Source organism: Alexandromys fortis, unplaced genomic scaffold (assembly GCF_014885135.2).
Source record: "Alexandromys fortis isolate MF-2015 unplaced genomic scaffold, M_Fortis_MF-2015_v1.1 scaffold_34, whole genome shotgun sequence".
NCBI lineage: Eukaryota > Metazoa > Chordata > Mammalia > Rodentia > Cricetidae > Alexandromys > Alexandromys fortis.
The window spans coordinates 7,714,642-7,733,461 of NW_026067933.1; the positions used below are offsets into that span (position 1 = coordinate 7,714,642).

General features: G+C 34.8%; 1 protein-coding gene across 2 annotated transcripts in view; it reads right to left on the reverse strand.

Annotated features, from left to right (window-relative positions):
- Nucleotides 1-18,820, reverse strand: part of Cftr (CF transmembrane conductance regulator) — a 144,690-nt gene that overhangs the window by 52,380 nt on the left and 73,490 nt on the right. For both annotated transcript variants that reach the window (XM_050145938.1, XM_050145940.1), the window contains 3 exons: nucleotides 6,694-6,788; nucleotides 3,751-3,837; nucleotides 245-953 (listed from right to left, as the gene is read on the reverse strand). In XM_050145938.1, the coding sequence (XP_050001895.1) occupies nucleotides 245-953; nucleotides 3,751-3,837; nucleotides 6,694-6,788 (891 nt within the window). The remainder of the gene's footprint in view (nucleotides 1-244; nucleotides 954-3,750; nucleotides 3,838-6,693; nucleotides 6,789-18,820) is intronic.

Below are 18,820 nucleotides of genomic sequence, written 5' to 3' on the forward strand. Positions count from 1 at the left end.
TTTCTAGAACAAAATGGAGTAAAGTATGTTATATAAGCAAATAGTTGCATTTATGTAGACATCAAGAAGTGTTTCTAAACAGACATGGCCTTGGTAAGAGTTACAAATACCTGGCTCTTGACAAGAATAATTAACATTAATGCCTGAACTTGGTTAATATGCACTTTCCAATATTTCAGATTTGTTTTATGTGCTATGTTTTTGAAAGTTTTTTTTTAAAAGAACATATGCGGAGGGTACATACCTTTAAATCTTCTTCATTAAGTTCTTCAGTGATGTTTAATGCACTGTCTTCAGATAGCCGTCTTGAATATATGTCCACTTCATTTAAGCTTATCTGAGGGGCTAAGGAGATCTTTCGAATGGAAGCCCTTGTCCTCTGAATGTTGCTGAAGCCCTGGGTGGGTGTGTATGTCATGAGGTCCAAAACAGACTGTCTTCTTCTGCCTGGAAATGTGGGGCCAGTGGGGATTAAGTTGCTGCGAGGCAGGACTGCCTCTCCCTGTTCAGAATCTGGAACCAGGGACAGTCTCCTTTCTTGGGGCTCATCAAAATCTTCTTCTGTGACTAATGGAGTCTTTGGCACAATGGAAAATTTCTTCATATTGCTGAAGGAATTTAGAATCGAGCTCTTCCTTTTGTCTCCATACTCTCCAGTCTGTTTAAATGACTGTTTGGTTTTGTTCCAGGGGACAGAGGACTCATCTACTGAGAACCTGCGTAAAGTCTCAGTTAGAATTGAGCTTCTTCTTTCCTCAGTAAACTGGTCAAAGGTGTCATACCCCAAGAGTTTTGAAGTGAAGTCTGGACGTAGACTTTGTAATTCAGAAAATGTCCCATAGAAATAGCTGCTGCCCTCATGCAAAATTAGTATTTTGTCAGCTTTCTTTAAGTGCTCCATTTTAGATGTGACCAAAATCCTGGTTTTGTTGGCCATCAATTTACAGATACAGCTTTGGGAATATAAAAACATATAAGACTTTACTACATAAATAGTGATGTATATTTAATTTTAGCATCTTATTAATGTATCACTGCATAAAATCTTTATCATGGCATTCTGTTACTTAATATGGTTATATGGATAAATATTTCATAGTAACTATTAGATGCCTCTTGAATTGCAGCATGAAATATCATATCATGCTGTAAAGGTGATTGCTAATAGACATAAAAAGAAATTCAATTTTTGATAAGCAATAATTATGTGATTTTCACCAAATCATTTTCTCTTAGGTCTTGGTTTATTTCTCTAGAAAATAAAAAAAAATGTTAGGTGATCTTTAATGTTCCTGAAAGTTTATATTTCCACATAGCTTCTAAAATGTCAGAGATTTTCTGTTTTTAATTTTTTATTTAATTTTCTCTTGAATTTTATGTTGACTAATCTGTTTTAAAACAAAATGTAACAACTAAGAAATACATAATCAAATTAACTTTCCTCCAATAAAATTTTCCTATACTTTAAAGGTAAATCTTAAAGTGTGCTCTCTAGTGGGTGGGAATCAATTTCTTTTATCCCTTAATTATCAAAAGAAGAGCCATCACTATATCCTTAAATATAAACAATAACAGCTAATTTTATGAGAGTAAGACATTAGCTACAGTTACAATACCATAAATATAGCATGGGGTATTACATTTAATGGGATTTTCTTTTCTGTCTTAAACTAGAGAGACTTGTTAAGAACAGACTTCTAAAAGGCAAATACATTGGAAGACTGTGGTACAAGCCCATATCGCTGGCACTAAGAAGTCCCAGAACGAAAGGAGCATCCAGTTCTTAAAAATCAAAGCAGCTAGGCGGTGGTGGCACACTCCTTTAATCCCAGCACTCGGGAGGCAGAGGCAGGCGGATCTCTGTGAGTTCGAGGCCAGCCTGGGCTACAAGAGCTAGTTCCAGGACAGGAACCAAAAGCTATGGAGAAACCCTGTCTCAAAAAATCAAAAAAAAAAAAAAAAAATCAAAGCAGTTCTTTCCCCACAATGAAGCTAAACTCTATTGTATGTAAAGCAAAACAGACAACAACTGAACAAACAAAAACAGCACAATGACTCCTAGAAGATCTAAACAATAAATCCAGGCAAAAGTAATTAGTGCCCTGGACCCAATAGAACCGTGCATGTAAAATTCTGCAGCAACCTTTCCTGCTAAGGCATCACACAGAACCTGTGTCATTCTGTACTACTCAAGGGTTTGTGCTCTTGTATCTTTATTAAGAGCTTAGAAAATGTTTGTCTTAAGCTGAGTTGTATGTTTAACGTAGTGATGGTTAGTCAGCATTCTGACTGTATGAACTCAGGGAATGGATGCAATGTCCATTACAGAGCAACTTTAGGGACTCAATATAACAGGTATGTTAATGCAAGGCTTACTGAAGGAGATGCTGCAATAAGCTTTAAGTGAGTAGGAACATGACTAGGGCCTTCTATATTAAAATTAAGTAAGAGAAGATTCACTATTAAGATGCCTTGTGACATATGTACTTATTCACTATAGATTAGTTCAGAAACATATGAGCAAAATGGGATTGGGACGTGTAGAAGAGTAGAGACGGTGTTGATGAGACTTGGCATTTCATTCAGAGATCAGGGATGACATGTTCTTGGAGTGATGACTAGAAAAACAATGCTAATATATTCCATTCAGCTGAGACATAAACTTAAAATATCAAATAAAATAATGTTTCTGAATAAAAGTAGCTCCAGGATAGGGGGCTTCTGTTAACTCCAAGTGTTAAATGTAATGAAGTCCAGAATTAAAACATATCATTTAAGATATAAAAGAAAATAATCAGGGCTCTAGAATATTTCAACAATTGACAATGTCCTGAAGTAAAACTTTGAAATAAACCAATAAATAATTAAGTCATTTAACACACAAACCATTTCCTACCACTTAAAATCCAAGAAAGCTGCAATGTTTATTCTAATAAAGTACTTTGTTATCCATGAAGTTATTTTTAAAATTTGAAGTCAAGTCATATTGCTAACTGCATCTCTTAGGGACTTCATACCCATTGGGCTCTAATAAGAACTTTAAGGAAGTATATATCCCAGTTCTCTGTAACATAGGTGGGGCTGGGTCCAGGAAAGGACTAACGCAGATGTACAGTAAGGGCATTCACCATTACACAAATCATTATTTTTATCCACAACATAAAATTAAATACTAATACAGAAAGATATGTGAAAATTTAAAAATATAACCACTTAAAATACAGGAAGACATGTCTCAAGATAGCAATAATATAAAAAATTACTTAACTATCAATTGAAACAGGTCATTGGTCAAAGAAATTGGCTTTACAAGTGATCATCAGAAAAGGTTTTGATAGAAGCAATCTTCAACCTTGGCCATGAAGGGAGGCCAGAACTGAATAAGTACTGTATTACATTCTGAGTCATAAAAATGGTGGCTATATTGCTCTAGACTAGTGGTTCTCAACATTCCTAATGTTGTGACCATTTAATACAGTTCACCATGTTGTGGTAACATCCCACCATAAAATTATTTTCATTATTACTTCATTACTGTAATTTTGCTAATGTTTTGAATTGTAAGTATCTGATATGTGGGATATCTAATATACAACCACTGAGAAAGGGGTTGTTCACTCTCCAAAGGAGCTGTGATCCACAGATTGAGAACCACTGATCTAGAACTAATATGTAGGTTGTGATGATACAGATATTTTATTATCTTTTACCATGAGCATTATATATAACTCAATCAGTCAAGGAACATACTTTTCAAATATTTGTTCTTCAGTTAAGACATCTAGATATCCAAAAGGAGAATCCAGGAGGTACAAATCAGCATCTTTATATACTGCTCTGTAAACAAAGCAGAAATGAAGTTAGGGTTCCCTCCATTTTTTTTTGTATTTAACTCAGAACTGATAGTTTAAACCCCCGACACGTGTTATAGAAATGCCATCAGATTCTGCACTGAAAGCACACTTTCACAACATGGGGCAGAAGTAGCACTGTTAGTAACTTCTTCCAGAGCTACGCTAGTAATAGTGCCAACTATATTTAATGAGGAATAATGAGACAATTTACTTTGGATCTCCTCTGTATAGTCTGTCGCTGAACCTCTTTCATGAGTGTTACACATAGGTAAGGATCAATCATTCAGAATAAGAAGGAATACATATGCAATTTTACTATAAAAAAAACTTTTGTGTTTGAGTGTTTTGCCAGCATGCATGTGTACCATGTGTGTGCTGAGTGTATGGAGGCAAGAAGAGGGTGTCAGATCCCCTGGACTGAAGTTACAGATGACTGTGAAGCAACAATGTAAATGCTGGACTAAAATACAGACCTTACGGAAGAAGAGCCAGTGCTCTTAACCACTGAGATATCTCCCCAGCCTTTAATTTACTTTAAATTAAATATAAAAACCTTTAAGTAATTTGATTTGACTTAACAATAGTAAAAATATAAAGATATATTTTCCAAATAAACATAAATGAAGTAATTTCTTTATAACTTTAAGTTTTTCTCAGGATGATTATTAATAATGCTATCTCTATCTCAGCTCCATAGGCCACTCTTTAAAAGATAATTGCTGATTCTTTTGTTTTCAAAATGTACTTACTCATTACATAATAAGAAAAGCAATGAAACAAAAATAGAAATAGCAAAAATTCTAAATAAAACCACGAAAGCTCTTTACGCTGTAAAGTGTCTAGAAGGCAACATGGAAGAACTAAGGGACTCCATAGAAACGTGCTGTCTTTAACCATGTTTAGCTTTTACTTTTTTCTCTGCAATATAGTTAAAATGTTATTTGTCCCCTCTGAAATTAATCCACTATGAGTTGTACAAGAGGACTTAAATTTAGTCCATTGTGGTGCTTAGAGATGGGACCTTTGGAAAATGACTAGGATTAAGGAGATCATCAAGGTGGAGTTTCATGATTGGATAATTGTGACTTCTTGAGGAGAGGGATACTAGAGAGGACACACATATTCACACACACTGACACAAACATACTCACATACACATACATACACACACACACACACACACAAACATACTCCTTGTCTTGACGTGTGATTTTCTATGCTGTCTCAAGACTCTACCAACAGGATACCATCACCAGACCTGACTCCTTGTCTTTAGGACAATAAATGGGAACAAAAATAAAGTAGGTTTCTGTAAAATATATTCAAAATGCATTGGTGGGCTTATTAGTACTACACACAGACTAACACTCTCCTTCACATGTATGACTAGTTTCTCAAATGTGTGTGTTTGTCTGTGTTCATCATACAAAAGAAGATGGCATATTGCACATTTGGATGAGAATAACAGTGAACAACTCTTTTTAGTAGTACTGTACATGGTACATAGCAAATATGACTAAATCTTAAACTAGTAAATATGCTGAAGTAACATACTCTACTTAAATCGTATATGATTGCTGGCTCACAGATAAGGAACTAACTTCCAAATGATTATAAAACCATCATCTCATCTGTGAACTCTCTGTATCATATGATCTGGTTTCCCAGTGTATTCTCAGGATCAAGGCACAGTTGAATGTAAGGAGTCAAGATGACCTGGATTAAATAGTGACTGTACCATTTCCTTGTGGCTTTTGGAAAGTTAATGTCTGACTACCTCAATTATCTTGTGATTTCTTCCATAAAATGTAGAGAACAATTTCTGCTTGTAGGGTTGTATGTGGCTTGATATCACAAAAGAGAGAGAGAGAGAGAGAGAGAGAGAGAGAGAGAGAGAGAGAGAGAGAGAGAGATCAAGACATCAGTTGTCAGTACAAAGTGTTTACTTTTTTTACTTTTCCAGGTTTGGGAAGTAAAAGAAAGAAAAGGGGCCAAGATACTGAGATAGTACTGACTCAATGTAATTTCTCATTAACAACTTTGGTAACACAATAAAAAAAATTTTTGTTTGAATAAAACTAGAGGCCATCTGACATCCCCTAGCACCAACTGTCTTTGAACAGACTACGCTTAAATAAGATGTTTTCTTTCTGACAAGAATTATATGTGCTTCTTTTTGACAGCTTCTAAGTCCTCAGGGCACTTTCTTAATACTCACATGACCCTTATGACGATCGGAATCACAGATAAAGGCATGTGTTCACTGTAAACCACAGCTGGGTGTGGTGGCACACACCTGTAATCCTAGCACTCAGAAGCAAATGCAGGAAGACCATGAGCTCCACACAGGGAGACCTTGTCCCTTTGTCTCAGAACAAACAAGAAGTCTTAGTCCTAGTATCATCATTTTCCTTACTATTTTTGTTATAAAATCATAAATTATATTCTAAAATTTAAAAATATAAAATGTATATTCTCCAAAGTGAGAAGCAAACTGGAAACCTAAAGTGTCATCTGGGACAGGGAGAGGAAGGAAATGCATAATAAAAGAACAGAAATTTGTAATTTCCCTCTTTGGTCTTTACAAAATTTTATAGCTATCTGTTCATAACAATACAGGTAACATAACAAAAAAGAATAAACAAATAAAAATAAGAGTATGGTTTTTGAAAAAAGCCACCATTTTTTGCCAAATCTGAATACTATACTGTTTATAGTTCTTAAAAGAAATTGTCAAACCCAGAGACAAAACATGAAGCAGTAGAGAAATGCATATATATAATTGTACATGCATATTATTTACAGCAAATGCTCACTGGAGCAATGATTAAATGATCACCTTGCTAAAGAAATCCTTGCACGTTGACCTCCACTCAGTGTGACTCCACCTTCTCCAAGAACCGTGTTGTCTTTTTCTGCAAACTTGGATATGTCCTATTATCAAAAGCATGACACCAGAAAGGAAATTTAATATATTCAATTTAAAATTGAAAAGCACATTTTCCTTCAGATGCAACTGTATGTAAGACTCTTCCTTCAACCATCCAAATGTTTGAACACTGTATCTCAATTATTTCAAATGCAACTCACTTAGATGGTTAAAATAACAGGGTCAAAATTTTAGACCTACGACTTTTTTCATTTTTAAAATATTATTCATAATCCATAAATAAGATATGAAAAATATCAAAAGTAAAATAGATGTATATTTGTGAAATGTTTATGTATGGAAACTACCCATAAGCCTATCATATAAACTCAAATCCTACTCAAATGTTAAAATGCACTTTCAATTTAAAATCACTTTTTAAAAAAACTGAAAATACTGAATAAGCCTGTTAATAAGAGAAATTAATACTATTCACGCACCAGCAATAATCAGACATTTTCAGTGGCTGTCAAGAGACAAGGCAAGTTATTTCAACACTTCTCTCATTCACCTTCCCAAACAACAGCACAAACATCCTTAGCCATATTCATTATCTCTGTCCTCATCCACCCATGCTACCTCTTCTGCCACCTTCCTACCACACTTGTCATTCCTCCCCCAATAATGAGCTTCTCTGTGGCAACAATCACCAAGGTGTAGTAAAAGAAGATCTGTTTCCAAGAAATAGTTCAGGATTCCATACAGTGCAAACCTAATTAAGAAGGTAAACTATAATCTTGGAGGGAGAATTAAGAACCGAAATTTATAATAGACCATTTTAGTACAGATTATAAAATAGTACATAATTAATTGGTAAGTTAATTGTTTAGCTAAAAGAAGTAACAACACAGCAGACAGAAAATGACAGAGGCATTCAGCTAGGACAAGAAAGTCTAGAAATTGTATCCATCCTGCCATGGAATAGCAGCTAATGCCAAAACAGAGAGTATGCAAAAATGACTATTAGTTGAAAGAGATATTATTTATTACTTAAAATAAGATACTAGCATGTTTATCTGTGTTTAACTGTGGCTCAATTCATGGTTTATGCTGGCTTACTGAGTATAGATTGTACAGAGACCTAGAAGATTTCATGCTTTTGAGGGGGCTGTTCTTGTGTCCTGGACTCAACATACTGCATGACCTTTGACAGACAGGCTTTTGTTTTTTGATTTGGATTTCCTAAGACATTTCTAGGAAATCATGAAGCCTAACCTCTGTCCTCTATATCATCATGTATTTTCTTGGAACTCAGTACAGAACAAATTAAATCCCTTTCTAATCTCAAAAAAAAAAAAATGAATGAAAGAAAGAAAGAAAGAAAGAAAGAAAGAAAGAAAGAAAGAAAGAAAGAAAGAAAGAAAGAAAGAGAGAATTTAGTACATTTACACAATGGAGTACTATACAGCAGAAAAATATAACGACATCTTGAATTTTGCAGGCAAATGGATGGAGCTAAAAAGCATTATTTTGAGTGAGGGTAACCCAGACACAGAAAGACAATTATCACATGTACTCACACATAGGTGGTTTTTAGACATAAAGCAAAGAAAACCAGCCTACAAAACACAATCCCAGAGAACTTAGACAACAATGAGGACTAAGAGAGACTTGCATAGATCTAATCAACATGGGAAGTAGAAAAAGACAAGATCTCCTGAGTAAATTGGGAGCTTGGGGACCTTGGGGGAGGGTTGATGTGGGGAGGGGAGCAGAGAAAAATGTAGAGCTCAATAAAAATCAATTAAAAAAAAAGAAAATGACAGAGGCCTTCCATGAGTGGATTCACCTGAGATGTGAAGGAAGCTACAGTTGGGTACTGATCTTAATTTCCTTTCTTTCCTCCCAGCCCCATCTATTCTTTTCTACTACTTCCTTATCTTCTCATTGTACTTAAGACTTTCTTACATATTTATCTTCCTTTGCTTTTGCAAGTCACAATCCATCGACATTTTATTTTCCATAAACATGCTTCCAATAAACATTCCACAATTATTTTTTTCAATTATTTTAGCTAATAGAGAAATTAAGCAGAACTCTATATGCAAAACTATAAACAGAAAGCATATAAACTAATAAAGCAATGACTTTCATTAAAAGCTATTGAAAGGTCCAGGTCACCTCTACCAAAGGACCTGTCCTAACGAACATGGAGTGACCAAAGACCTATGATAAAATAGCATCCATCCAAGAGATGGTGTCTTAGTTAGGGTTTCTATTACTGTGATAACACACTAACAAAAGCAACTCGGGGAGGTAAGGGTTTATTTCACCTTACAATTTTATGTTCATCACTGAGGGGAGTCAGGCTAGGAACTCAAAGCAGGAACCTGGAGGCAGGAATTAGACGAGGCCATGGAGAAGTACTGCTTACTGTTTTGCTTTCCATGGCTTACTCAGACTGCTTTCTTACAGTACCCAGAACCACCAGCCCAGGGGTGGCCCCACATGGTGGACTAGACCCTCCCACATCAATCATTAATCAAGAAAATGTCCCATAGCCCTGTCCAAGGGCCAATCTGGTGGGGCACTTTCTCAATTGAATTTCCCTCTTCCAAATGATTCTACTTTGTTTTAATAAAACTCCAGCTTATGACATAAAAAGAAGCAAAATCTACCATTAATATCATCAACTATATCTACGCTTTTGTGATATGTAGCTGGTAGACACGCATGGGTGGGATGACTGTATCAAACGCATATGTTCTGTTTTTAAAAGTTACTATCAGTTGCTCTACAAAGCATTTTACTGCTAAGTAATCACTGAAAATAGAGAGAATTAAATTTATCACTAAGTTCTAATAATACTCTTATCTTTATGAATACACTAATTTTGCTAATTTTCTCTTTTATATTTTTCTTAATCTCACATGTTTTAAAGATTTATTTGCTATGTTGCTTTCTCTTCTTTGAAGTGTTTAATATTTTGTATGTAATGGATCTTTGCAACTTTCTGGGCTATATATCAAAAAACATTTCTCCTTTTCTCTTGTTTTTACTATGCATATTAATTATCATAGGCAAAAATTTAATTTTTGTGAAGTCAATTTATCTACTGTTTACTTGCTGGTTTTATGTATTATCTTGAACTTTATTTTCCAAATAAAACTTTTAACACCCTTAGACACAATTTTATATTTATTTAACAATACTTTAATTGCTTAAGAGGCAACGATATCCATCAAATGAATAACGTTATACCGATGCATATAACATCTACCATAGTTCATATTTTTGGGCTGTCTTGTTTTCTTGTCCATTTTCTCCTATAGTAATACCTTTTGGGGCATTTGAATATCTTGGATTTTAATGGAATTATATATTATTAATACTCTATAAGGCATAATACTTACTCATAAAATTCTTGGCTTTTATTGGTTACTTCCTTGATGTAATAACCATGTCAACTATTAAAACAATATATGCACTCAAAGAGGAGCTATCAGTCTCAGGTGTTGACTTGAGCACATTTAATACAGCAGTTCTTCCTCCTCACTAACATATCTTATACGAGGAAGATTAATACTATATCATGGCCACAGGTGATGAAGCTAGAATTCTAAATGCAACTTGTCCATAAAATAAGTACATTTAACATTTTATATTAAGTTGAAGATAACCTCACTAGAATTTATTTGAAACTTTAAAATATCATACATTTACACAGAATTCTAGTTTGCAACACTAAATTTAATTTGAAAATGTCTTTCTCTTGAATCAGATGTTGCATTAAATACTTCAATAATATCTATACTATTCCTTGGATTCTGTCCTGGAAATATCTCAAAAGAGCTATCACCATTATTAAAAACTTTAAAGTTTTCCACTATTGTGAACTGAATAACTAGTTGTTTACCATTTATATTTTTAGAAGATTTTGTCCTTATGAGGAAGAACTAGTTACTTATGTGTTTGCCTATAATTCATTCATTTGATCATGGAGATAACATGCTAAATGAAATATTTCAGGAGAAATAGTGAATTAATATCTCTTAAACACACGATACAAATCTGTAAAACCACTTTGAACAGGATGAAGAGTGATATTAAAATAGTTTATGCACATAAACATATCATAAAATTTTAACAGAACTTTAGATATTGTCATTAATGGACCTAAAAAATACTTAGTTACTTTGTGGTAACAAATTTAGAATCAGAGGTTTTAGACGTTTCTTGTTTTGTTTTAATAATCATTTTAAAGATCTATCAGGATAATGATGACACCGATGTCATCATTTCCCAAACAGAAAGTGTAACTTTTGACCATTCCTGAGGTCCAAGTTAACAGCTCTTGGTTAATGCCAAGATATAAGTGAATACTTACATATTTATGCATATCTATGTAAGAATAAAAAATAGGCCATCAATTTGAGAGGCGGGTGACATGAAGGGGTTAGTGGGAGGGGACATGAGAAAGAATGAAGAGAACAAAGGGAAGGGAGGAGGAATGTAATATTTTAATTATAATTTAAAAATGTAAAACAGAAAACTATCTCTAATTCACACTATATATTTCATGTATTTTTAGTACATGAAAAATTAATAGGTTAGAATGCCTTTACTTTGTGCTAAAATAGGTATCTTTACAGAAAATACAAAAGTCAAAACATAAAATTACATTTAGATAAAAATAACTATGTAAAAATTATACTAATCCTGCCCAAAACATTCAGGTTCTTTAGAGAAACATGTAGAAAAGTCTCAGCAAGACAAACTCAGTAAAGGACTTCAAAACACACCTGTTATCTTCATTACATTATATTCCTGACAGCAATGGTCTATACAAGACGTACTATGAACACCCTAATAACTAACCAAGTGAGCAAAAAGATTAAAATCAGTAGCCAGAATTTTAAAGATATGAGTAAATGCAAATTCTCATTAATGGCTGGCTGACAAGGCTGAAGATTGGTACTGCTACTTCAGAGTTTAAGTTGGCAGCATTTAGTGAAAATTTCAATTTGTGTATTTATCTTGCGGCCTTGCAAACCAACTGTTAGGTATAATCTGTGACAAGGAAAGGCATGCCTATATGCAAAAGAGAGAGTTTCATTATGTATACAATACAGCAGTTAAAGAAGAATGAGACCAGCAAGAAAGCTCAAAAGGCTCAGCCCTCTCTGCAACCAAGCCTCAGGACCTGAGTCTATCCCTGGGATTCCCAGGTGGAAGGTGAGAACCGATTTCTGCAAACCTCCATATGTGCTCTCTGTTGTACCAACACATTGTCTCCTCTCTAAATAAATAAGTAAATACATAGACATTGGTATGTCTTTAAAAGGTAACAGGAACCAAATATTTTAGAGAAAGTTGTGTTCAAATTATATCACTATGTAGATTTTAAAGCTAAATAATTAAACTATGAAATAGTGCTCATGCACATGCATATATGGGTGCAACTTATTTTAAGCAGATAGGAAAAGAACATATTCCATCATTCTAATTGCTGGAGCATCAAGTTTTGTAGCAGAGTTGTGATGATGGGGTAAAAAGTCCGACTAAGATGTTGTCTACGCATCTAACAATGCCCACAATAGAGATACTGACATATAAATATTCTCTTCTACAACACATATTAGTTGTATGAATTAACTATCAATGGTATGAAAATAAAGGATTTGATGTGTTAAGCCAAGGTTTGGAGCCTCATTTTATGGACGGAAACCACTTGTGAAGAGAAATGTGGATTTCTTTAACTTAGTAAAGGTCTCCCAGTCCATAATCATCGTGAAGCTGGTGGGACTGAAATGAAGGCAGACAGTAGGAGTACACTGACAACTGAGATTAAGCTCACTAAAACCTAATACACCAGCACTGCCAATCTGTTTCTATTAATGTGAGCACTTGGTTTGATTGCTTAGTTTATGCCTCATCCATTTGCAGATTTATGAGTACTTGACACTCTGTTTGATTTCACACAAAGCGCTCTGTTTTGTATTCCTTGTTAAACATTGATCTTTGTTGAGTATTAAGGACACTCAAATCTGGTAAGATATTTATCTTCAGGGTGTTGGTGTCAGACTTCATAGTAGATTTTTCCCATCTGTGAAAGTTACAACTTAAAAAAATCTGTTATACTACTCATGATGGGCTTTTGTTTTGATTTGATTTGATTTTGAAATTATAATAAAATGACAACATTTACCCATTCCCTTTCCTCCTTCCGAACACTCCCAATAAGGCCCTCCCCACTCTCTTTAAAATTCACAGCTTCCTTTTCCACCTATTGCTATTGCATGCACACAGGTGTATGTATATGCCTATATATTCTTAAATATAGTCTGTTCAGGCACATGTTACTTGTATGTATGTTTTCAGGGTTAACTGTTTTGTACTGGACAGCCAATTGGTTTGCTTTTCCCTGGAGAAGACCAGTTCTCCCTCTCCCAGCTTTCCTCAGTCACATATAGTTCTTTACTGTCCTTGTTAAGCTCAAGTTTGGATAGTTGTGTTGGGAGGGGTTCTTTTTGAATAATATTTTTCTTTTTGAAAATTCCATACATTATACAATGTACTGTGATCATATATCTTCACAGCTACCTCCCTCTACCTCCCTTTAGTGTCCCCCATCGCATCTCACTCAAGCACTGACTTTTTATTTTCACTGTTATTAATAACCTCCCTACTTCAATTAGTGGTGCTGAGTATGGCAGTGACTGTGTGGCCATCCACTGTGCACTCCTTAAAATGCCCACGAGTACATGTGGCTTTTAGAGTAAGCCTGGCACTCAGGAAAAGACTCTACTTTTCTTTACTGATACAGAAAATTCTCTGGATTTTCTTTGGATTGATCCACAAAAGTAGGGGTAGGGTCCTAGATAAGGATATTAAATAATAATTGACCTTATTTAAAATTAGCTACTAGATTTTATTTAGTTATTTTTTTTAAAAAAGTTGGTACTGTGTATAAAATAGAGGGCCTTGCACATGCTAAGCAAGTGTAAAGTAGAATTTTGTTTAGTAAAAGAAAGCTATTTATTCTAAAATATGAACTTATTAGATCAGTAGATATTCTTATTGAAGGAGAATATTAGAAACTTTTCTTTCAAACTATTCTCTACTACATATTAATTTTCTTTAACTTTATTTTTTATGATATTTAAGTCTTTAACATAAAATTTTAATTAAAATAGAATTAGCTCACTTTCCCCCTTTCATTCCCCCTCCCATTCAGTGTAGTTTATCTACAAACAACACCAAATGTCTATGTAACCTGCTACTAAGGTGAAGCTCCAAGGCCAATAATCAGAAAAACCCAAAAATTTTGTCAAAATTGCTGCAACTCTGATTCAGAGGAATTTGGAAGGGACCTAGGAATCTGCAATTCAACCTATGACAGTGGTGCTTAAACAGTGCTGAGAGCCTCATCTGACACTTGTTCTTTCGGTTGACTTCCTTTATTATAGGCTAGTCAGAAAGGCAAATGTCAACTTCAAAGCAGTCTGTGCACACAACACAATGTGTGTGTTTGAGGTTGTAAAACACTTGAATATGCTGAGATAAGCACACTGTAGAGGGTCAAAGTAATATTATAATAAGTGTGCAATAAAGATTAACTTATTTTATTATTAAGGAGTGGAGAACATGCCCATTGTGGTGTACTCCGTTTACTAACAATTATCACTTGACTTTTAAGAAAGTTAAAATTTATCATCTCCGCTTCATTCAACTATATCAAATAAACCAGAAGTTATTCAGGAAACTTGCTAATATGAATTTCGTTTGCTGTGAATTGATTACACAATAGAGCCATAATGATACAGGCTGTTCTACTGAGAAAGAATGAGGAGAGAGAGGGAAGAGAGGGTATTTTATAGAAGAAAGGGTGGAGCGTTACATTTAATAGTCTTGTGTAATTTAGCAATATTTGCTGAGTACATTTGAGCTTCCTGTAGCTTTGAAGATAGGAAAATACCATAAACTGATTTTATGGCTGGCTTATCGCTTTTTGAACAACCTTGACAATACAGATGCTTGTGGGAAGGAGACAGTGAGAAGTTAGGACTAAGGGAACATTAACTTCAGGTTAATGCTGGTCAATAAAGCATATCTTTAACTGTGAATCACGATGATTAATACCCACTGTTATTAATGTTTATAAATCACTAAACACTGTCTTACTTTATGCATACAGAAACAGCACAGTGGAAGAGAGATATAAGTGAAGCAGAAGAAAAAAGGTAGAAAGAAGTTATGTGGGGGAAAGTGAGACCGCCAAGAAAGTGCTGGAAAAAGAGAGAAATCTAGCACACATTTCTCTCCATAGGCAACTGTAATTGTGAATGTGTATGCCAGCCAGCTATCCAGTTGTCTATGATACAGATCAACAGAGGTATGCTTCATAACAGAATGCAGACACGAAGGAGTTCATAATTTAAATTGGGTTATGTCCATTAGCTAAGATAGGTTTTTGAGTCAAACTTTATTACAAATAGCTACATGTGAAAATGTTGGCAAAAACTAAGACCTGCTAGAAAGCATAGATGTGAGAATTTTCATCAATTTTAAAAGATAAAAAGGTTTGCCTTCACTAGTCCATACCAAGTTTATAGCAGAAAATTAAAGCTCAGTATTTATATAATTTTTTATCAGAACCAAAAAAAAACCAAAAATATATGTTATAGTACTTATCAACACTAAAGGCTTGAGGCTGGGTGGGAAGATACCTTGTGGCTAAAGCACCTGCATCCCGAAAACCCACATGAAAACTAGACATGGTCCCTCAAGTGTCTGTAATCCAAGGCTGCCTGCACTGGAAGATGAGAGGAAGAGACAGGAGAACCGCCTGAGGCTCAGAACCTCACAAGCCAGCTAACCTGGCATATGCAGCAATTTATTCGGGGGGGGGGGGGGGGGAGGAAGCACCACCTCAAACATGGAAGAAATGAAGCTCAGTACCCAATATTGCCCTCTGACCTCCACACGTTTGCCACGATATGCACACACTCACACAAAGGAGAGCAAGGACCTACAGACAGGTCCACAAGTGTGGTCCACAGTTCCTGACGCAGAGAGCAGAACTTAAATGTTCTCACTACACAAATGCAAATGACAGCTATATAATTGATAGATATATTCCAGATCACACTGTATATGGCAAACAGATATAAATTATATGTGTCAATCATACCTTAATAAAGTTTTAAAATTCTTTTTAAAACTATTTTAAAATGTAAAATTAAAATGAAAAAACTTGGCAACATCTTGACTAATCTGACTTCCTTATCCCCATATCAAACAACGGCTACTGTACTCAATTTTATAATAACTATTTTGCTTTCTCTTTCTCCTACCTAGTAGGTCAACACTATTTGTCATCTCCATCAGTGAAACAACCTTTAAAACTACCTACCTGCCACCAGATTTGCTGTTCCTTTTATTTAGAGTATGAGCACTAGACAATGTAGCTCAAAACATCTTTGTAAAAGGTAAACCTAATGGTATCACCTAATTTAAAACCCTTCTGTGAGTCTCATGAACCTTAAATAGAGTCCAAGTTCCTGAATGTTAGCCTAGAAGAACCTTCAGAATATAACTATCCTTTCCCAGTTCACCTCTTATCACACAGTCCTTCCTTTCCAGACCCCTATGCTAACCACACTACATACACACAGCTCCTCACGTTGCCAAAGGGTCCATGCTTATTTCAATTTGTAATGTGGTGACACAGAACAGATTCTAGCTCTGTAGCACAATATCTCCTTTTGGTTCTCAGCCTTGGTACGTTCCATTCCCTTTTGAAACTTCTTTCTACTTCTTCATTCATCTTTCACCATAGATGTCACTTCCTTGGGAGAAACATCCAGGATCTTTTAGAACCACATTGTTACTTCCATTACTTATGTAAAAATGCTACGAAACATAGAGTGTATTAACCTACACTAGTCTTTAATTGCTCATCTTCTCTACTAGAATAAAAAACTCTTTGAGAACAAGAATTTTGCCTTGCTCATCAATGTAATTCCCAGAGTTTTGTATAATTAATAGTTCAATGCTTATACTCATATTTATTGAATGAATACATGTCTTCCTACTGTAAATTTATGTAGACAAAATGTCACTATAAACAAGTTCCTTGTTATATCTGCAGGTAACATCTGGAGTACTTAGTTCAGTGTTATGTTTATAGTAGGAACTCAACAAAAAGTTGCTGAGATCAATTTCTTTTTATTTCATCAATCTGAACCAAGAATACCTTAAAAGTATAAATAAAAATATTTATCCAACATTATGAAATTACTTCTAAAAGACTGGACAATGGCAGCATATTCTGCCTGTCTTGAGAAGACTTTGCACTCAGTGTAGGAAACACAATGACTCCTTCCCTGGGAAAGCATCTATTATCATCTCTGTGTATAGAGAAACAACTTTGGTAAGATGTTGGAATCTTGCTGTAGATACGAAATTTAGCCAGGGACTTCTGAGCACCATCCTGGATCTAAAATTATATTTTAAAAACTTTTCCTGGTTTATAATGAAATCATTCATCACCTAAATATGGAAAATTCTGAATCTAGTTTCTTCTTTAAAAGGTTGAAAATATGTAATAAGAATTTTATAAAGTGATTTTTTATCTTTGGAAATTTTACTGTTGTTAAATTTTCTGCTCTAAATATGAAGGCCAGGCTTAACCATCCTAATTTCGCTATTTATTCATGGGGTAGTTTGTTCTCAGACAGTTATAATTATGTTCATATACTCCTGTTCTGTTGACATGACCAAATCTCACTAGGAGTGGCAATCCCAGGGCTATTTTGGTTTTAGAGACGTAAGAACTCTGACTTGTTAACCTGATAATTACCTCTACTGCTATGGTGTTAGTACCTAAACTTTAGCCTTTTAGGGCCTACGGCCTGGTTTGCACTTTAAAATCAGTATATTTTTACCCTGACTGCAAACTCTTGCTAAAGCTGTCACTGAATAAATTGGAAGTGACAACTCAATGGGCCAGATCATGTTAGTGCTTAACACAGTGTGGCCATTTATGCTCTTTCCTAAGTATTAGCTAGTATTTATTTTTTAAGTTCCGGAGCTCAAATGAAGTGAAATAACAGTTCAGTCCATAAAACAGTACGACATTCCCATTTAGTTCCGGTTCAGTTGTTTTATAAAGTATTCTGGGCTTCATGTTACAGTAAATAAGATCCAGTGTTCTCTAAACACCCATCAACAGAAAATTATAGGTAGTTTAGGGTACTGTCAATGTGATTTATTCTGGCGAAAGGGACATAGTTCAATGTGCTTCAAATATCTGCTTTAGATATCTATTATGTCTGAGCTACTGCAAATACTAAATCCTATAGCACCTTTATCTTTTCATTACTTCTAATTGTAAAGCTATGAATTTCCTACCTTGGTAAATTGACTATTCAAAGGTTAAATCTCACCTTCTCATAGGTTAGTCTTGGCAGAACTACCTGGAGACCTGGAGGTCAAATTCAAATTCAGTTAGTCATGTGGAATCTCTATGATGGAATTTATTTTTCAGAACAGACTTGTTTCTCTGCTTATTTTCCTCCCAAGTTTTTTTTTTATTACTTCTTGCCAATTTCTCTTCCAAGGTTCTTTTGATATATATTTTTCGTGTGTGAAATTTTGGCAATTTCCTTCTTAGCATTTCCTCTAGCACGTTAAATATGAAAACTACTAAGCAGTTATGGAAGAGAAAAACATGCAGAGCTTGCCTTCTTCACCTCACATAGTAAATATTTTTTGCTGTAATGCTTGTGTAATGGCTGTCATGGCATATGCTTACTTACTCGGGATCATTTTGTGGTTTCAAAAGTATCACAATAATTTTGTGGAAGCCGATTATATATCCTAAACCCCTGACTCCTTTGCACAGTCCCCACCCAGAGTCCCCACCATACAGTGTTATAAAGTCAATTACTTCTCCAAACCCAGGTACTTTTATAAGAAAATGAGTCACTGAATAAAGACAGGCCAATCACTTATTACCCAAACACTGGCCTGTCTAGAATTCTCCTCTGTCAGTGGGGCTAAGTGAAGCTAATGATAAAAGTGATGCAGAAAA